Source organism: Protopterus annectens, chromosome 9.part0 (assembly GCF_019279795.1).
Source record: "Protopterus annectens isolate FY-2018-M chromosome 9.part0, PAN1.0, whole genome shotgun sequence".
In the NCBI taxonomy this organism is placed as follows: Eukaryota; Metazoa; Chordata; order Ceratodontiformes; family Protopteridae; genus Protopterus; species Protopterus annectens.
In genome coordinates this window covers 421,449,086-421,471,380 of record NC_056743.1, presented here as the reverse complement: position 1 = coordinate 421,471,380, position 22,295 = coordinate 421,449,086, and the positions used below count along the sequence as shown (strand labels likewise).

At 41.0% G+C, this 22,295-nt stretch overlaps 1 protein-coding gene and 1 long non-coding RNA gene across 3 annotated transcripts in view; one reads left to right on the top strand and one right to left on the bottom strand.

Moving 5' to 3' along the window:
- Positions 1-14,590, top strand: part of LOC122811247 (cGMP-dependent protein kinase 1-like) — a 4,027,247-nt gene extending 4,012,657 nt beyond the window's left edge. Inside the window, exon 18 of the mRNA XM_044082966.1 lies at positions 14,156-14,590. Within this exon, the coding sequence (XP_043938901.1) occupies positions 14,156-14,254 (99 nt within the window). The 3' untranslated portion in view covers positions 14,255-14,590. The remainder of the gene's footprint in view (positions 1-14,155) is intronic.
- Positions 1-22,295, bottom strand: part of LOC122811248 — a 1,815,945-nt gene that overhangs the window by 1,108,730 nt on the left and 684,920 nt on the right. The gene's annotated exons all lie outside the window — the stretch shown is intronic.

The window sequence follows — 22,295 nt, the reverse complement described above, 5'->3', positions numbered from 1 at the left end:
GTGTGCTTTTGGCTTAGAAGATAGTTGTTTGCCTCTGAGAGAGTACACATAGGAAATGGTGGAAGTCAACCATCTGGATAAGGTCACTTTAGAAACTGGAAGACCCATCCTGTTTTCTGCATAGGAGACAAACAATTGGTCCGATTTTCTAATTTGTTTAGTTCTATGCAAATAGTATCTGAGCTGACGATGGACATCCAAAAAATGCAGTTTCTGTTCAGCTCTGTCGGAATAGTTAGGGAAAAAGACTGGTAGATCTATAGATTGGTTAATATTGGTTTGAGATACAACCTTGGGGAGAAAGGAAGGGTTAGTTCTTAATGATACCCTGTCCTTATGAAAAAACAAATAAGGTGAACGAATGCAGAGAGCTTGAATTTCGGAAACCCTTCTTGCAGAAGTGACAGCCAGTAAAAATATAGTTTTCCAAGTCAATAACTTCAAAGAACATGAAGCAGACGGTTCGAAGGGAGGTAGTATCAAGGATGCCAACATTAAGTTTAGATCCCATTGCGGAGGAGGATGCTTTATAGGTGGTTTTAGGAGAAAAACTCCTCTCAAAAAGGCCTTGCATAATCTATGAGACAATGTTATTGTCATGCAAGCCAACATGATACTTGGAAATAGCAGCCAGTTGTACTTTGACTGTAGATGACGAGGATCCTGAATGAAAAACCTCCGCCAGGAAATCTAAAACAGAATGTACAGGAGCAGTAAAGGGATCAATATTTCTGGAGTTTGCCCAAATAGAAAAACGTCGCCACTTGCTAGCATAAATAGTCCTAGTGGACGACTTCAAAGAAGACACTAAAATGTCTCTGACTGAGTCAGAAATCATTGGTAGCCTGGCTAGGGAAGGAAGTGGAGCAACCAAGCAGTGAGGTTGAGAGAATGAATGGCCCGGTGCTGCTGACCCGACTGGTGGATCAAGAGATCCGAACTGGGTCCAGATGCCAGGGCTGCACCAGAAGGTGACGATGCAGAGACGGAAACCAAATTTGTCGAGGCCAATATGGAGCAATGAGGATCAATTTGGCTCTCAAAACGGTGGCTTTCTGAATGACTTGTGGAATCAAGGAAAGGGAAAAAGAGTGAAATAGTCTGGGCACTTGTTGTTTTGAGGGTAGCTGATCGCAACAAGGAGTGACTGATCCACTACAGATTGATTGAGAGGCATCAGAATAGATCTGCTCAGCCTGTCCGCCAATAGGTTGGACCTGCCGGGATGTGCGTTGCTATCAGAAACCGCTGAGAAGAGATCGCCCAGTGCCAAAGTCTGAGAGCTTCTCGACATAACGGATAGGACCTGGTTCCGCCCTGTTTGTTGATGTACCAGACCACGGACATGTTGTCCGCTTGTACTGCAATAGTCCCTGTGGGAAGAAAGTCGCCGAGGGCTTGCAACGTTAAAAGCACTGCTCTCATCTCCAGGACATTTATGTGCAGATGGTATTCTATGGGTTGCCACGTGGACCATCCTGCCCTGATAATGCCCCCACCCGATCAGAGAGGCATCCGTAGTGACTGTGGCAACTGGAGGAGGGGAATAAAGGGTCGGCCCTGATGAAGAAGAGGGAAGATATCCACCAGTCCAGATGAGCCCTGCGAGCCAGTGGTAGAAGAACAATGGCCGCAGCCATAAGACCTAGAACCTTCATGATAAATCTGGCTTTGATCTTGTTGCTTTGTAATAATCTTTGGATGTCCAATTCTTTGATCTGTTAGTCTGGCTAACATTTTGACGGTGTTTAATTCTGCCTATAAAGGTGATAGATTGGCAAGGCAGCAGAGAAGATTTTTCGAAATTTACTGAAATTCCCAAACTCCTGCAAAGCTGTAGAGTGTAGTCTCTGGACTGAAGAAGCTGACACTTGGTGGTGGCGGAGAGGAGCCAGTCGTCAAATAAGGAAACACCTGGAATCCTAGACGTCTCAGGTGAGCTGTGACCACTGCCATGCATTTGGTAAACACTCTGGGGGCTGAAGTGAGGCCAAAGGGCAGTGCTCTGAATTGGTAATGACTGGTCCCTAGCAGCGGAGGGAGAAACCTTCTGGAGCGTCAGAATCTTTATGTGATAGTACGCATCCAGAAGGTCTATAGAGCACATCCAGTTGTCCTTGCCCAGAATGGGCAGTATGGACTCAAGCGTGACCATCCGAATCTTGCCTTCTTGACAAATCTGTTTAGATTGCTCAGGTCTAATATTGGTCTCCAATCTCCCGTCCTTTTGGGGACCAAAGAATCTTGAGTAGACGGATCCTACCTGGTCTGCCGGCACTGTCTGGACGGCTCTTTTTCTAGGAGTTTTGAAACTTCCTGTTCTGCCAAATCCCTTTGACCGGTGAGATGTCTGGAAGGGATTGTAGAGGTACGGAAACCTTTCAAGGGGATTTTGTAACCCTCGGATATAATCGACTGTACCCACATCTCTTGTGATAGGGATTGCCAGGCTACTGGGTACAGTGAAATCCTTCCCCGACTGCCTCCAAGGGTGGACAGTCGGGCAACACCTCAGGGATGCTGAAAGGGCTTCTCAGGAAGAGACTCCCTGTTGCCCTGGTTCTGAGGACCCCCGCCTCTAGGGGCGGCCTATTATTGTTACCCTCTGCCTCTGGGGTAAACTGACCACGTGTGTCCGTGTAGCTCCTTGGGCTTTACGCACTTCCCCTTCTGACCCTTGGGATATGGTCTAGAAGGAGTGGAAAATTGACTCCAACGCAGAAAGAGTTTTACCGTCCTGCTCACACCTGGTCAAGGTATCCCTTCACCTGAGGTCCGAACAAAGCCGAACCATCAAAGGGGTATTCGTGAAGGACGCCTTAAAGGGTCCGCAAAATTACACAGCCGCATCCAGGGGCGCCTAAGAGCAACTCCTGTGCTGCATGGCCCTGCTCCATCGGCCGTAGATATGAGCCGCATGGAGGAGTTAGATATGGAATTCAGGATAGCAAGCTGTGGGACACTCTTTTCCTGCCCCCCAGCAGCAGAAGGCTCCTGCACTACTTCACCCAGTTCTTTGAGAACATCTCGTTGAAGCCTGGTGAAGTGACAAAGATAATTCAGCGAACGCATAGCAAAGGTCGCTGAAGAAAACATCCGCTTCCATACCTGTCCATGGTCCTAGAATCCTTGTTAGGAGGATGAACAGAAGGATCCGCCAGTTCTTTCTTAGCGCCGCCACCACCATAGAGACACCCCTTGGAAAGAACTGTTTGTCGAAAGGGGGAATTCTGGATGGTCTTCACAGGTTCCAGAATCCAGCTGCGCCACTACCTGCATAAGTGAGACACCAGGAGGTGGAGGGTCGGGATCCAAAGCCTCCAGGTATACCCGACTCATCCTGGAGGGGTCAATGGAGGCCAATTCCCCTCTGTTTGAGGAGATGTCTGAAAGGAGACATCCTCAGGGACCACCCTCCGACTGTAGTAGACGGGGTCTGTGTGTTTCCTCCGAGGGGTCCTCTGCAGGATCTGGGAAGAGGAGGAAATTCTGAGGGGAGAAACTGAGGCGATGGATCCCTGGGCCTGTGAGCAAGAGGCTGGCAAGAGGCATCTGCAGGCACTGATGAGGGAGGAGAGGGATGGACAGAGGCCAGGATCATCACCTCAAAGGCTCCTCCTCGGAGGCGGAAATATCCCCGCTCGAAGAAACAGGAATTCCCGGCTCCAAGAGAGAGAGAAGGCTCTGAGGCCGACAAAGCCGAAGCCCGAGAGGGTCGGACAAGGGTCCGATGCCACTAGCCCCCCCGACGTGGAACCCTCCGGAAGGTCTCGAGGAGAGACGCTCGGCATCGAAACAGTCGCTGTCCCAGCTCGCTCCAACTCTGGTGTGGAGTCGGAGGAGGAGGAAGTTCAGAAAGTCTGTTGAGGCAGGCTATGGAGCATTTGGGCCAGTTGAGACTTCAACAGCCTGCTTACCACCCTCTCTAAGTCGTGTCAGACAGCCTGGAAGATCGGGCTCCGCTGGACAAAAGAGGAGACCCCCGAGTGAATACTCAGTATTGAGACTCTTCCGAAGCCATCGGGGCGAAGTCCCCTGAACTCCAGATGGAGCCGAGGGTTTCGGCTCCGATGCTGAATAAAGTGTCGGCTCCAGCCGGGCCGACAAGGCCACAGTGGTACCTACTTCAACAGAAGATGCATCGGTTCCGCGGGCCGGAGCCACCGGAGAGGCTTGCAAACTCAAGCCTGAGCCTGAGGTGGCTTAGGAGGTTTCCTGACCCTGATTTAGGGAGAACCTTCTGGCTTAAGTAAGCCTCGGAGGATAAGCTTTCCTCCTTTCCTGCAGGACTCTCTGGCTACAAAGCACAGGAGTCCTGCAGGTGCAAAGGCCCCAGGCAATAAAGAAGTGTGACCGTCTGTCAGAGATTTTTTCCACTGGACAGCACTGGTCTTCTTGTAACACACACACAAAACCCCAACAAACACACAAATTAATCCCTACACAAACACACAGGAAGGGAATAACCAATGGGGTTTTAGGCTAACTAAAAGACTAAAAGTTTATAAAAGGGGAGTTTAATAGATAGGGTAACTAACTCACTACAGACTATACTATCACTAAAGGAAAAAATAATCCCTAACTAAGCTTTTCTTATTTTACCAAGAAATCACTTACCTCAGCTGGCAAAGGAGACCTCTTTAAGGGGTAGTTATGGGATATAGCCCGGCTGGTAAAAGGAGTTTTCGAGCTAAAGCAAAGGGAGAACTTAACATCAATGGTTATAGCCAATCTGCATCCGTTTTGGACATTATCTACTTCCTCTACACTAAAAAAGGATATAGAACATTTTGGTAGTTTGCTGCAACTGTGGTCTACAGACAACCTGGCACTGCTACCTTTGCTTGCTGCCTTCAATGACCGATTCTAGACGTTGCCACAGTGGATACTGGTACCGCACCTTCCCACTTTGGTTATACTGAAAACATTTGACCCACCCCCAAGATGCAGGCATGTACTAGAACTGGTGTCCTCTGCCTTTCCCTGTGGATAATGCTGTGATGAATTAGACTGTCCACCTATGAGCACATTTATACCCAAGTGTACTACTGGTTGCCTCGTCCTGCTGAAGAGGTCTGCCTTCCTCCTTATCTCTTCAGCAGTGATCAACTAAAAAAAAAATTCATATGTTCTCAGGCAGAGTACTGAGTGCTTGTTCCCTCACACAAAGGTCTTCTACCCCATCAGATATAATGACTTGATATCTGCTCACCTACCTATGAAAGCAAGTGATTATTTTTGTAATATAGTCACTTAGTGTTACATGCCTTTTATCTGTGCTCTCTGAATTTCTTCCTGCACTTTTAAGGGGTCATTTTAAAACATTCAAATAAAAATTTTAGATTGCGTGAAACATAATCAAGTTAAACACCTGTAAATGTTGAGGAAACACACATTACCGTATCCATGAGCAGAAAATTACAAATATCACCCACTGTTCTCAGACATTTAGGTCTAAATTACACACTCTTTCTAATGACAAAACAAAACTATCAAAAGACACCCCTCTTTATACTGTAGAAATAATTTGATACTAGCCTTGGAATATAGGGGTTTTCCCCATCTCCAGTACTAACATGCTTTTGGCAAACATTTAACATCTCCCTCCCTTGCTGGCACTGCTTCTCTCTTGTACCGCTGGCTATGTCATTCTCTCAGCCGACTGAAACTCCAGATGTCTCTCTCCTGCTCAAATTTCTTTAATGCCAGATTTTTTTTAGGTCATCTGGGGATGGGTTAGATTGTTCTTTTTCGCTGTGCAGTGCACTCACAGCACCTACAAAGCTGTCTTATGATTTAGTGGGCTATCTTCCAGCTGCAGGCAAGACTGATATGTCCTCCATGGTCATAATGTCAGGTGAAATTGCATTAGCTGTATACTTCTTAGGCAGCTGTGACACTGCCACCTTGGCATATTCTTCAGATTTCATTTCTGCCAGTTTCCTAAATTATTCAGATTTAAAGTAAAATAACTGATGTGCAGTGTATACCTCTGTTTTATACTTTGTGGCTACTATTAGAGTACACACTTATTTGGTGAAAAACTGTTCTGCAGGCTAAAAAAAGTCTAATTGTAATATCTCACTAAGGCCAGGTGGGGAGTTTAATCTTAACACTGTCAGCACTGTGAAAAATGTTTCTGTGGATAGGAACTGCAGTGCTCAGATCTACTCCATTGTCCACCAACAAATTAGCTTTAATGTAAAAGTCTTAAATATGGGTATGATCTTTTGAATTACACCAGTGGCTAAAGTATAAACATCCATGCAAATATGAATTCCTAAAAAATTACTAAGTACAACTTGGCCTTGAATATGCAGGAAATTTGTACTGTTGCCATGAGTACGGATATGTACCATCCACACTCAGGACTTCACAATGAACATCTCGTACGACAGAGTCTTTGTCTGGCTCCACAAACCATTCTCTCTGTATGAGTTTCAGTACCTTCCACTGCTTACTTCCTCACAATAACTGTACTTTAAATATGTTTAGACATGCATACATATATAGATATTAATTTCAGGAAAGGCTGGTAAAATTGTCCAGCACTTACAAACTTCTGTCCTGACTCAAGGTAGTAAACCACTACCACTTCAGATTATTTGTCAGGGGGATGCCCCAATTATCGTTTTTCCTCTTACTGATTGGAGAAATAATTATAAGTAAATGATGGTGAGTAGCAGTGAGGTCTGGCCAACTGAAGGTAGCTACCAGTGCCTTATCAGCAGCTATCAATAAATACCTACTTATCCAATTAATAAATAAGTAAATAGGTCATCAGCAACATGTTTTAAGTGAATAAATACAAATAACTTAAAAATGAATGAGTTAAGCAGCAGAGATAGTTAAATATATACAGAAATACAAAATTGGTTACGGAAAAAGAAAATCCTTTTGAACAAACAGATTAGTAGAAAGAAAAAAAACACAGGTAATGGGAATCCACCTCAGAGGCAGTAAGTCTGCCATCCCTATGTCAGTAATTGGGGACTATTTATTACAGCAGCAAAAGAAAATATATTTTCAGAGGACACTTTACACAATCCAGCAAAAAAGCTGTTTTCCTACTTTCAGACTAAGCTACTTTTAAGTCTTTTTACTAGAAAGAAAGCACAGGAGTCGGTTCTTCTTTTCTTTATCCAAAAAGTACAGCTGTGCAAGTTGAACGTACCATAACAATAGATATTCAAGTTCTTCCCAAGTTTCAGGGCAGTTTTCATGTACCCAAACTATCAGGTAGGTCGAGATGAGCCCTTCAAAGCTTTCCAGCCAGCAGAGGGAGGGAGGCTGAGCCATAAAAGGACAATAAAAATAAATGCCCACACCCTGGCATAAAAAGCAGCAGTGATCATTCGAACATCTACTGTTATGGTGAGTCCAGCTTACACAACTGTACTATGTTCACAGTACTGATCAGTGCTGCAGTAGTTTTAGCTATATGAATAAATTACCTTAGCTGACTACATTTGGGGAGTGGAAGGAAGAAGAGTCCAGGAGCCACTGGAGAATGGTTCTAGCAAAGCATGACCTGGACCTAGATAAAGAATCATGCTTATAGTGCTTTGTAAAAGGATGTACCGAGGACTAAGTAGCAGCTTCAAGAATACTTCTAGAATCTAACCCCTTACAAAAGGCCATAGGTGAAGCCAAGGCCCTGGGAGAGTGGTCCGTTACCCTGCCTGGTAAGTGTAACAAAAGGTAATAGCCTTAAATAACCATTTGGAATAGTCTGTTTCGACACAAGTTGTTCCTTCTTCTTACCATCACAAGAAATGAACAACTGATCCTAAGAGCTGAAAGATTTAGTTTCATTAAGATAGTATCTGAGTTATCTGTGGACATCCAAAGTATGGAGTATCCTTTCTCCCTCATTTTTAGGTTCAGGAAAGAAAACAAGGAGATGGATCGGCTTAAAGTAAACATTGATGCCACTTCAGGCATAAAAGAAGGTTTTGTTACAAAAGAAACCCTATCCCTATGGAAAATAAGACAGGGTTGATGCACCATAAGAGCTTGTAACCCGTTTACCTTCTTGCAGATGTCAGAGCAATCAGTAAAACTGCTTTCCATGTTAAGAACTTCAACGCAGCCAGATTAGTTGGTTCAAATGGAGAAAGTGTTAGCTTCTCTAATACAAAATTAAGATCCCGAGGAGGGGACACTGATTTTCTTGGAGGGCTCTTATGCAAAACCACTTTCAAAAACAGTTTCACATGAGACTGCTTTGAAACAGGAGGATCCATGGGTAGACATGGTTAATACATTAACCTTGACAGAGGAATAAGAAAGGCCTTAGGATAGTAACTCATACAAATATTGGAAAAGAAAAAAGAACTAGTCCTGAATGGCTGCTGGTTATGTTGTTGGTACCAACAAGAAAACCATTTCCATTTGCTAATATATGATTTTCTAGTAGCAGGCTTTCTTGTCGTCATTAGTACCTGCTGCACATCCTCTGTAACCTGGTGCTTAAAGGGAATTAAGGCCCTATTATCCATGCAGTCAACTGAAGATGACATGTTGTGGTGTATCAATCACCCCTGTTTTTGTGTGCGTAGATCTGGTCTGTTAAGGCTGTGGAAAATGCCCCCTGACCATTTCCAAAAGAAGGGAGAACCACAGTTGCCTGGGCCAGAAGAGAGTAGTCACAATCATCTTGAGATATTCCTTCTTAATCTTCAGAAGTATCCTGGATGTTAATGGAAAGGGTGGAAAAGCACACAGGAACTTTCCTGTCCAAGGAAAAGAAAAGGCATCTGTCTTCCAGGCCTTCTTGAATGAAGCCCTGTAAGAGAATCTTATCAGTTGACTGATCAGAGAAGTCAAAGTGGTCCACTTGGGGAAATTCCCACAGATGGATCAAATCTTAGAAGACCTCTGATGTAGTTTCCATTTATAAAGGTCTGCCCTGCTCCTGCTTAGCTTGTCTGCCACAAAGTTTTGCTCTGACTGAAAGGATGCTTGTAGAGTGAGACTGTGCTATAAAGCTATATCCCAAGCTAACATGGTTAATCTGCAAATGGGGTACAATCTGGTTCCCCTTGGTTGTTAGTTGTGGCATTGTCAGTGGCCACTTGAAGAGGTCCTGGGGACAAAAGATGATTCAAGGTTGAGTGCCTTGATCAGAACAAGCATCTCCTTTATATTTATGTGTTTATGTCTGTCCTTGTTGTCCTACACCCCTTGCACTTTTATCCCTCCTGAAACTGTTCCCCAAGCAAAGTTAAAAGCATCTGTGGTAACTGACTGCTGTTGGAGGGAGAATGGGAGACCTGGATTTAAGGATATCAGCTGTCTCTACCCAAAGATTTCTTTCTAACAAACTCTAGCACTGGGGTTTGAAAAGATAAAGGATGATGACGCTGGCACCAAACATGTTTCAGATACCACTGTGTCTTTCTCATTTGGAGTCTTGCCAAGGGGTATCATGAGAATCAGAGATGTCATGAGACCCAAAATCTTGAGGTATTCCATCAGGAAACAGGGGCATATTCACTCTCAGATGTCGCATAGCATATTATAAAAACTCAAAGGAAAGGGTGCCATAGAACCAGTAAAACCACAACAGGCACCCAAAGAGGCAGGAGGTAATAATAAATAATAAACACAAGTCTGTAGGTGTAATCAACAGCAGGTTTAATCGCATAAACACCACAAAATACAAAGCGCTTTTGTCCACCAGACTTCTTCAGATGTAAACTGAATGAATGAAGGCTGTGCCTGCTTATATACCCCTCCCAATTTAATTAATAGTTAAAACAATTGTTTAATTGACGCCAATTAAATCCTATGACTAAAATGTTCATGACAACCTACCAACTTGCCACAAATACAAATGAAAATAGATAAAAACATGCACATTTTTTTAAAAAGAACTTTAAAATAAATATATAAATATTAAAACCATCACAATGTGTTGGACAGATAAACTTGAATCAAAAGCCAACAAAAAGAACTTGCAAAACAATATATGTACTTATTTTATAGTTTTACAGCTCTCATTTTTAGAATAGGGGCAATGGATATGTATTCATTCAGCCCTGGGAATCTATTGGCTTCCAATAACAACTGCCAAAATATATCTCTCACCTCTATCCTATTTTCGCAAGGGCCCACCCTCGCATCACATTGAACCTTCTCTACAACAAAGAAGCCCCATTTTGCTTGGGGACATGTCAGTGTATGTTTAAACAAGGCATTTTTAATGTCTTCAACTCTAATAGCATATAAATGCTCATAAATCCTCCTCCTGAGTTTGCGAGTAGTTTTTCCAATGTAAAATGCACCACAGGTTTTGCATAAGGCTAAATAAATCAAGCCTTCACTATTACAATTGGAAAAACTACTACTCTGAATCTGATAGTCTCTTGACAGGATGTGTACAGAATCCCAAGTATATATGGGTATCGGGCGCATGCCCCACATTTGTAGGTTCCCAATTTCTTACATGAAACAATAGGACCATTATACTCCAGCAAATCCTTGAGGTTCCTGCCTTTTTTGTATGTGAATCCTAGGGTGTTGGTAAACAAAACGACCAACTCTGAATAACACCTAAACCTGCTCCAATGTTGAGTAATAATGTTTTTAACCCTAGAGGTATTCTGATTATAAAACATCACATAATTACCCCCAAGGTTTCTGGATTTCATCCCCGGTAACGTCACCCCTGGTTGTTGTGTGGTACCCTGCACATTTATTGGTACCATCACACTTGTATCTCCTGTTCCCAAAATAGGGGCAAACCTATCCTTTCTCCCATTCTTTACTTCCTCCAATACCTCATCAATTAAATAGTTAGGATACTTCCTAGATATAAACATTTTTTTGACTCTCTGACTTTCATCTTCGAAGTCCAAAGAGGTCATCCTACAACTACGGACAAATTGTCCCTTGATAATACTTCTCTTCTGTTTAAACGGATGGGAACTAGTGAAATGTAAGTATGAGTTAGAAAAGGTTTCCTTTCTATATACATTAGATGTAAACTGCTGCCCTAGGACGTCTTTTTTAATAGTGATGTCCAAAAAGTTCATATAGTCATGTGTAATATGGGAAGTAAATTTCAAAAAATTAGTGGTATGGTTTAGATAGTCTATAAATTCTGTTAACTTTTCCATGCTACCTTTCCAAAAAATGCAAATATCATCCAGGTAACGTTTGTAATATACCCAATATTTTACATATTCAGACTGGAACACAAACTTCTCTTCCCAAACCATGAGCACAATGTTGGGATAAGTAGGGGCACAACTTGCTCCCATGGCCACTCCCTGGATCTGTTTAAACAACTCGCCCTCAAAAAAATATAAAGTTGTGTTTCAATACCAAATCCATCAACTCTGTATAAACCAGAAAAGTATTGTGGTCAAGTTTTCCATGTTGGTGAATGGCATCCTGGAACCATTCTGACCCTGTAGAATGTGGAATCACATTAAATAAATCCTGAATATCAAGGGTTACAAATATTAAAGAATCAGAATACATGTTGCTATTAATGTTTCTCAGAAATTCCCAGGAGTCCTTAAGTATACCATTGGCCCTAACCCAAATATCTTTTAATTTTATATCCAAAAATTTGGCCAAAGTATGGGTTTTAGAGCTATTGGCTGCCACAATGGGTCTCAAGGGTGGATCCTCCACACTTTTATGTACCTTGGGTATCCCGAAAATAGCAGGGATATGGGGTCTGTCCACACTGAGATACTTAAAAGTGTCCTGGTTTATAAGATTGTCATTCAGCATGTCCTGTAAAACCAAATCAATCTTACGGTATGCTAAGTTGATCTCATTCTTGGATACCCTAACATACCTATTGGTATCATTAAGCATATCCATCATCTTACTGGAATACAAAATACTATCCATGAAGACCACCCCTCCACCTTTATCAGGTTGCATCACCCTCGGGTATCTATTTTCTTGAATGGATTTGAGAAGTAACTTTTCTTCTCTAGTCATGTTAAATTTACCATGCCATTCACCCCTGTAAACGTTCCTGATTTCTTCTTCGACCTCCCTTTCAAAATTTTTTAGCTGGCGGTGTATAGGGGGATTATAGGTACTAGGTCTTCTAATACCACTATTAGTACCACCATCCTGTTGTCCCTGAAACACAATGTCTAAATTCTTTTTCCGTAGAAAAATCCTCAAGTCTATTAAGCTGTCCACTTAATTACCCCCTGTAGAGGGGATGAATTTAAAACCTTTTGAAAATAAAATAAAATGTTTCCTGTCAATCTCCTCACTGCTGTAATTGTAAATTTTAAAGTCATGTAGGGTGTGACATGGTCCATCCACAGTAATATTCCCTGTACTCCATTGGTCCAACATGTTGGCTAGTCCCCCTTCCTGGCTACCACTCTTATTTATCTCATGCCGTTTCGGGAACCCCTGTAAAAATACCGCACAGGGGATTTGTACCTTAACCGATCTGATCTCCTAAGTGGGAATTCAATATTGTTTGAATCCTGATGTTCCCCCATCCCTGAATCACTGTAGACCACTCTGTGGTCCATAGAGTCCCAGGCATAGTGTCCCCCTGGCGGAAAATAGGAGGAATAAGTACTGTGTTGTGGTCCAGATTTATCAAAAAAATTATTATTTTTTCGACCAAATTTGTCATTCTTGGGGTACAGGTATGCCTTTTTCTGTCTGTAATCCCTCAAATCCCTATCTATTTTGCCACAATTCCTTTTAAAAATAACATGACATTTTTCTTCCACCTGTTGCTTAATAGTAAAATATTTTCTCTTCTCATTTTCAACAGAAAACATAAGATCATTAGTCACTACTTCATTAATGTATTCTATCTCCTGATATACTTGACCCATAATACTTTCATTTTCTTTAATCAGGGCTTTCATGACTTCAAAACCACTACAGTCAAAAATACTCAACAATTCTTTGTGAAAGGGGGAGCCTTCCACTACATTGTTCAGAAACTTATAAAAACGCAATCCTTTGGGCACACTACCCCCTTTTGATACAATCATGCAACTAGCAATTGTCAATACCCAGTGTTTTATGTTTGTAAATTAAATCAGTGAGTTTTTTAATATTGGCTCTGAGACGCTTCACTGTCTCTCTCAGCATCCCGGTCGTTAAATATAAAGTTATTATCAGTACCTTGGTGACTGGAAAAAGACTTGTAACTGACAAGCCATGAAGCCAAAGATGAAGTATCCATCCACTCTTGTACTCCACTGTCGCCATTAGCCATACTATCAGTCATTCCCCACAGCAGCATGTCCCTGAACACCATGTTCCCCTAAAAGGGAGGAGGACTGTCCATTCAGACCTTGGTCCTGGGAATTCAATGCCAAATGATTGTAACAAAATTTAGTTGCAGCTCCCTTCTGTAATGCAGCCTCGCTTCTAGTGCCCCTCGACGGCAAACCGGAAGAAGTTGCCGTCACTTCTTCTACAGGCACATCAGCCTGTCTGCAATCCAAATAGGCTTCTTGATTGCATGCAGGAGTGGAAATGCAATACTTCCTGTGGGTAGACCTCATAGCATATTATAGTCAAGCATGTTGCTTTAGTAATGTCAAGGAAATATGAGTCTAACATGTTTCCGTTGTCCTTTTATCGTCTACATTTTCAGCCCCCTGTACTGTTTCCTCTCACACTGTACTGTAATTCCATCAGGACATACTATTGTAGTACCTGGTAATAGCATTGGATAATGACTGGATATGAAAAGAGACACACAACTCACTTGCCATTCCATGGTGTGTGCAGTTTTAGATGGAAAATGTTTAACAAGGATATGAAATGGAGGTCAAAGTACCTGGTCCTTTATGTCCAGTGTTTAACATAAGGATACAATATAGAGGTCAAAGTGCTGGGCCCTCTCACTCCCAGTCAATGTACCTTGAGCATAAGTGAAAATTTAGCAAAACCTGATGTTTGTGTTAGAATGAATGCATCACAAGAAATTCATATGGCTTTTTCTCTCTTAATTTTTATGTTTTGCAGCTTAAGGCAAGTTGAGTTAATCAACCCATAACGGGTTAACTTTCCCAACTGCAGTAGAAAAAGTACTATTCCAGTCAAGAGTTTATGTGAACCAGCTATACACTTTCAATTTTATACTGTCTGATCTATCTTATTTATATTTGTGAATCTTTGTTTTTTTTTTTCCTCACAGGTCAGTGGCCCTCTAGATACCAGGAATTTTGATCAGTTTCCAGAGAATATAGTCAGTCCACACTCAGAGGAGGATTGTGAGTGGGATGCTGACTTCTGATTAGACGTCTCAGGTGGCACACAGGGAAAGCCCAGTAGTTCTCCACGGCATATAGATTTTTCAAAGGCAGCTACACGTGGAACATTTCCAGCACTGGATAAGAAGCTGATTACTGATTTACAGCTTTGAATGGTACAATGATTTTCATCTGAAAAAGTCTGGATGGAGTACTAATTTCTCAGAACACTAGATGAAATGTTTTTTTCTAACTGTGAAAGTCTCAACTGAACAATATTTGACTGGATAACTCTGTATGAATACTGAAATCTGACTGGGCATTTATGTATGTATAGCAAATTAATAAGACAGTATTAAAATAAAATAATTTCAATGGTTTTACTTTTTATATGGAAATTATACTGTTTATATGAAGTGCTGCATACTAATTCAAATGTTTATGACCCCATGTTATGATATCAAATAAGGGTGTGGCTTTTTTTTTCTTTTGCTAGCCCACAGGATTTGCCCAATGCTCCCCTTCTTACATCCCCCTAACCCATCTGTTTCTACACTAGAGAGAGACATCTGGCAATTTTGCTCCCCAGCAGAGGAGAGATTTAGGTGTTAGGGAGCAAGTGACTCTGCAGAACCTACAGTCTTGTCCTATCCCCAGCCTCTTGCCAGGTTGCAATCATTAGGAAGTTGGGAACATTATCTCTCGCCTTCAGAACCTCCTGACCGGGTGATGCCACTTGCAATGCAGGTACACTAGGCTCTTCATACTACACTACCAATAATATACTTACATTCCTGAAATTGCCACTAATGCAGTAAGATGCCTCCCTCATCCCCTCAGAATGGTCAAGCATACGTTGACTTTGAAAAGTTTGTATATTGCATTTCATCTCTGCACTTAAAAGCAGTTTGTTGTTTTGCTGATGTTAAACTGTTTTTTTTTATCTTGGTTTCACTTATTTTCTTTTCAACTTTTGTTTTGTTTCAGCCTATTCTGGCCTAGTGTGGTTTCAGTGCTGTTCTACTGATTTTAAACTGCTTTTTATCTGAATTTAATTTATTTTTCTCTGTTCAACTTGTGATCTGATGTCCTTTTCATTCTTCCTCAATGAATAGGTCAAGGATCCAAACCTTGGATCTGACTCGGCTGCATAGTTCAGACTTTGGATCCAACTCTTGAGCTCCTCCCCCTATCCATAATGCCATAGTCCATCTATAGTACTGCAGACCTCTTTTGCTGCCATAGAGCTCAGATGTAGGGTCCTACTGTCGTAGCAATTTTTCAAGTTTTTGTAAGTAAAAAAAATAATTTCACTTATCCAGATATTTTCCTCCTATTATATTATACTCCTCCCATTTAGTCTTCATTTTTTTCTGCACCAGGACTTTATACAGTTTATATAGAAATTTCTTGCAAATTACCATTGATAATGTTCTTAAAAAATTATGTTCTTATCTCTTTGCCCTTCTTCTCTAACTTTTAAACTGTCAAGTCCGACAAGCCGACACGTTTCAGAAAATGCATTTCTTGTGGGCATAAAGTCCCTAATTCAGATGCCCACAAAGCGTGCGTTCTATTGTTTAAGAGCAGCTCATTTAAATACTTAATCTGTGCAGCTTTCAACTTGGGTGCCTTAGCTGAGAGAGTAAACTTATTCTTAAATGTCTACTTCCTCCCTGAACTTCCGCCACTTCAGGGGCTCAAACCCCCTAGTAAGACCACAAAAGCTCCATCAGAGCATAGGAAGGATTCACCACCGAAGTTTTCCAAGATTTCTTCAGAACTGCCTCATAAAGTTTTGAAACTATCAGATCTGACTTTGTACTCTGGATCCTAAACTTTCGGATCCTAAGCTAAGTACATCGTACACTCCTAGAACTTGTTCTCCCGGGTTTTTCTTGGATCCATTCTCACCTCAACTCCATTCCTCTTATATGCAAACACCCAAAAAGCACTCCAGACCTCAGTGAACCATTTCATGTACGAGGCCCTCCAGGAGTCTTTCCAAAGCAGATGTGGATAGGATGATGCGCAAATTCCTCAAAACTCTGATCCAGATAGGGGTTATTTTGGCTCCATCCCCTATACGAACCATGTGTCTTCCTGCCATTACACTCAGTCTTATCTCCTTCTCTGATCCGACCTTAGGTTTCAGTGCCCCAGGATCCAACAGCCCCATGAATTCTGGAGTTGGATCCAAACAGAATTACTTCTTCGACTCTTGACAGTACCCCTGACCAGTTCTGTTCCTATCCCTTTGGATCAGAACAGGTCCTGGAGCTGAAGCATCAGCATCAGATCAGTGGGGCCAGGCTCTACTCCAGTGATATCAGATCCATCCCTGCCCCTTGGAGCCTCAACGCTGGACAGCTTGGGTCCAGTTTCCACCTCCAGCCATGGATCGTCAGAATTATGATCTACCCATTGTGAAGCACTAAGCTCCAGGGCAGGTGGTCACAGCTTCTCTGGGTCCATTTGTCTTTGAGGTTGTGGAGAAGGCTTTTCCTCATTCTAGAGATCCGGTCTTTCACCTCTTGGATTCACCCCCATCCCCTCTTCAGTTCCAAACTCTTTGTAAATCAGACCTATTCCACAGGGGCAGCCAGTTCCTCTTAGCTTCCAGTCAGTCCCTATGAAGGAAGTCCCCCTGTCTTCTGATACCTACCCTGAACACCCCCAAGGAGGTCCATCAGAAGAGGACGTGCAAGAGGAGGGGCACAGATTTCCCGCTGGAATCTTTCACTGAAGATACTGATTTTGAGGAAGGAGAAGGGTCACCAAGACCACTACCTGATAATATCTCCTTAGGAGACATATTAGAGATCCTTAATAAAAGGGTGGTTGGTCTTCCAATAATCCTTCTCCAAAGGAGTCAGTATTTCTGGAGGCTTTTAGTTCTGGCTCATCTACATCTTGGGTGACCCACCCCTCACAGATGAACTTATTGATCTGACCTTGACCTCACTCGGGATGGAAGGAACCGTATTCAGTTGAGCCATTACTGCATCACCCGTATAAGTTTAGCCACTCCAAAACATAAAACTCCTCTGCAGCAAAGGAGTCCCTGTAGATGCCATGGTTGTGGCGGCAGCCACGAAAAAGGAGCTTGTAGAACAGAGATCTTTGTCCACCCTCCTAACAGAGTTCAGGGCAGTCTAAACAGACTAATAAAACTGTAACCAAATAAAAACACAAAGGTCACAGCAAATCCCAAGAAGAAAACTGTTTTAATTGTGAGGGTTTTCAACCATCAGCTTCCAATGAACTTCATCAGACAACTTAAAAATACACACCCCTTAAATACTTATAGTTACGATTATTCTCAGTAGGTCATTAAAACTTACACACATGAAAGATAGCTAAAACCAAGATTTTTACATTACTCATATCACCATTAAAATTAAATACAAAATATTTAATGAAAACGACGGATACCTGAAAAACACTGTGCACCTTTGCTTAACATGAAGAAAAAGAAGAGTATATAAAAAACAATAGCAGAGGTCTGGCTCCAAATAATCCAAACAGCATAAAGTTCTCCTACTGGCATGAAGGACCAACCATAAAACGAAAATGTTGAGCAGCTCTATTTTATTCAGCACAAGCGCTTTCACAATAGCTTCATCAGGTGCATACAAAATGAACTCTAAAAGACATGCCTTATATAACCATTAAAAATCACATGACACCAATTAAAAGTTAAAAGCAATGCTTCTTAAAGTAAAAACAGCACAGAATAAAAATGATAAACTTCTTGCATCATTGTTTTACCTATTTAACAGTCTCTTTTGCAACATAGGTTTCAATGGTATATATTCATTAAGTCCATGCCCACAATTGGCTCTAAGTCTAACTATCCACTGTGCCTCTATTTCTTCTGTTCAGCCCTGATATTACCATGCCTAATATTTATATAATTTCTACCCAACACACTAAAATCAAATATATGCTGTGAGTCTGTACTATTAACATGCTTAGCTAAGGCATTTATAACATTCACTTTCTTAATATTATAAAGATGTTCCCTTATCCCTTCTCTAAGACTACGATCAGTTTTACCTACATAAAACTTATGGCATACACAGCAGGTAGCTAAATAAATCACATGGCAGGTGTCACATTAGGCTTGGACCCAGATACCAAAATACTCACCAGTATCTGGATGTTTAAAAGAACTATCAGTCGAAATACACTTACAATATTGGGTCCTTCATGCCAGTAGGAGAACTTTATGCTGTTTGGATTATTTGGAGCCAGACCTTTGCTATTGTTTTTTATATACAAAATATTTAATATTTAAAAACAATCTATTTCACAACAACCTTCCTATAACATATCATAATACTAAATTAATGTTCCTGTATTTACTTCATAAGCATCATTCCTTTTTAACCTTGTGAAACTCCTTAACTTCAGAAGGCAGGCAATAGAACACTAGTCGTTTAATCCTGGGTAAGAATAAGCATTCAATAAAAGTTGCCACTTTAGTTCTTGTCTTGCCAATTTTGGCCCCAAAATCCCTCCTCGAGGTCCAATTTTTACCTGGTCAATTACTCTAAATTTAAAGTGATGCCCCAGGTTCTCTAGTACGTTTCGCTAAAGCATTGTTATCCTTTCCCTTACTTATACTGTATATATGTTCATAAATTTGGTCTTTTAACTTCTGCTCAATTTCACCTACGTAAAACCCAGTGCATTTAAGACATGTCCCTAAATATACAACATTTTTTGAATTAAACTCTTATTTATTGGATGTCTTAAAATGTCTATTCATGACCAGGTAGTCTTGCCCAACATCTATAAATCTACAGTAAGGGCATGCTTCAAATTTAAACATTCCCGCATTCCTGTGCGTACCCCTCTGTTCACTTTCTACAATAGTTTTCAAGTTAGTTCCCTTCTTATATGTAATTTTTGGGAGGGTGCCCAACTTATCCTTACAATTCGTGTCTTCCATTAAAACGCACCAATTCTTAATTAAAATATTCTTTATAATTTCTGAATGCAAAGTATAAGTAGTTATAAAGCTTGTTTCATATCTTTCAATTACAAGCCCACTACCCACTGGTACTTGTATTTCGTCTGAGAAAGATTTTATATGTCTAATCCTCCTCAAAATTGGTTCAAAGTGTCCCTCACTTCTTTTATTTTGCACCTTGTTAACCAAATCTTGTATAAATTGCAGAGGATATTGTCTTTTTAAAAACATCTATTTTAAAGTAGTGCGTTCTAATAGGAGTCTGCTTCCAAAGTAATCCTTCCTGCTGCTCACACAGATTTCTTCTGATATAATGGGTGGCTACTAGTGAAATGCAAAAATGAATGCTTTCTTTCTAATACTCGTTAAAATATATATCGACTCTCCCAGTAAGCAATCACCAAATTTGCAAAGCTAGCTCCACAAGGTGACCCCATGGCTACGCCCTTCTTCTGCATATATATGCCTTCAAAGATAAAAAAAAAAAATTTTTTTTAAATAATATCAAGAAGGTCTTCTATAAGTTTTAAATCATTCAATGGTGTCCCCTTCCTTAATAGAAGGTCCATTACCCATTTGATCCCTAGTTCGTGTGGGATTACCATATAAAGGTCTATTACATCACCAGTTAAAAAGTTATGATCAATATTAAAGGCCTGTTGGCTCACGTCCTTCAAAAATGACCAAGAATCCTTACATATTTGTGGTTCTTTTTCTACATATTTTTCAAAGTACTATAAAGTATAATATAAAGTACTACTTTTGCACAGGCAAATGTTATAGAGTTTCTTCAGTCAATAATTAGACGTAGAGGTGAATCTATCATAGTTTTATGAATCTTGGGCTTACCAAAAATGACAGGTATAATTGGTGCAGGCATTAACAAATAGTGATATAAAATCTATACCAATTTGTCTACAATTAAATAAATCATCAATAAACCCCTTAACTTTCCTATATGCTCCATTCCACTCATTAAGTGACATTATTCCATTAATTGTCAGTATCCAGAAGTTTCAACATTCTATCCGAGTAATCATCCCTTGTCATAGAAACTAACCCCCTACCATTATCAGCTTCATTATTCTGATATTAGCTAGCCTTAGAGTATTTAATTCCTCATTATCTTTTTTTGTAACATTCTTAAGACCCTTTATAGTCTTAGTTTTCAGTTGATTCCTGAAATCGATCTCGCACATTTGTTCCAATACTAACAAAGAGGGATGTAGGGGAGGGTTAAAAGTACTCGGAATAGCAAATTCTTTATTGTATCCACCCCATTATTATTAAATAGAGGTACTAAATTCAGTTTACCCACAAACAATTTAAAATCAATTAAGGTGTCTGCTATATTCACAGACCATGAAGGAACAAATATAACACTCTTAAATGTCAACAACAGTCCGGTTGACCTCAATATCTGTAAAATGAAAATATTAAAGTCACCTTGGGTGTTTTGTAAAATGAATGGTCCATTTTGCACATTTTCCAGACTCAAGCATTGTTCCTCAAGATGTTGCTCATTAAGTTATCATTCACCAGCAGCCAAGGGCGAAGGTTCTACCTCTGCCGTTTGTTGTTTTTGCAAGGCCTGCTCCTCTGTTGATATCCCCAATAATGTTCCTTCCCAGTTGTTAATGGAAGCCGAAACTTCTGCACAGATGCAGTTCCTATATTATTCCCCCTTTCTTCTTGTGCTCACAATCATTCACTTCGTCTAAGCTGGTTCTGTCCAAATTGATTGGCTGGATCATTTTCCACCCGTTATGAAGTAGCTGAGACAATTCCTGCATCACAGTTGGACCCTTGGTGTAAAGAGGATGTACCATTATTTTCATCTCACCTATAAACAGGTGGAGGTTGCGGAAATGCGAGTCCATTCATATAATTGCGTTCATCTCTTACTTAGCTTTTAATTTAACAACCACTTGGGTCTGAACTGTCCAGCACCCTCACATATTCAAACCTGTATCTCATAAAATTATCATTATTACAGATTTTACTTTTAAGTGTTATTAAGTCTTCCAGTAAGGCATCATTTTTTTTTTTTTTTTTTTTTATAGTTCTCTGTCATTATTTTCATCAAGTCCAGCCCCTGTTGGTTGAAAAGGCTCACTAATTCCATTTTTTTATTTTATTTGAGTCTAGGGCAATGGACAGATCTGGAAAGGGTGTATTTGCTCTGAGGTCCCTGAACTACCTGGTACACTTTACAAGGCTACAGAGAGATTTGACAAAAGAACTATCAAACTCTCTCTGGATCCTATGTCTGCACAAGATTGCAAAAGATCATCTCAGCTGCCCACTCTCTTGTCAATTTCCAATGCGTCCATGAGGTTAATCTCTCATGCAGCAGAAGGTGTCTCATGGTCAGCCATTTCAGGCATTGCCATAAGGAGACATGCCTGGATATGGCTATGCAACTTTGTGGAGCCTTTCAAGATGTCTTTCATCAATGGTCCCTTTGACAGAATATCTTTGTTCCTTCTGTGAAAGAAAAGCTTACCCAAAATGAACAAGAAGGAAAGACCCCGTCTGCCATGGGAATCAAGTTTTCTACCTCTCAATGAACTTTCTCTAGAAGTCAGAGAGAAGAAAATGTGGTTCCACAAATCTCAGGGACCTTTCCAGGATCCACGCAGAGACAACTCCTTCAGAGGCAGAGGAGACCGTTCTAATGGTAGATGTCACCCTCAAGGCAGAAGAGACCCACAAATCAGGATTTCCGAGATTCATTCCAAGATAGACCCTTTCAGCACTCCAGAAGTACTACCAGACTGCCCACCTCTGCAGGCAGTTAGGAGATGTGGGTCATTGCACCCAGATGCCTGGGCTGCTATAACAAAAGATTCCTGGCTGCTAAAAATTATATCCAGTGGTTACTTCATAACATTTTCCTAGTGGGCACATCCCCCAACCTCCAAAAGAAAGAAGCTTCCTAACATTCCACACAGTCAGAGTAAGGCTGCCTGCAGCACAAGAAATTCAAAAGCTGCTAGACAAGAGAGTCATCCAGGAGGTCCCAGCAGACCAAACAAGAGTTGAGATGTACACAAGTTTCTTTTTAGTGCAAAAAAAAAAGACAGGAGACTTGAGACCAAGTTCGG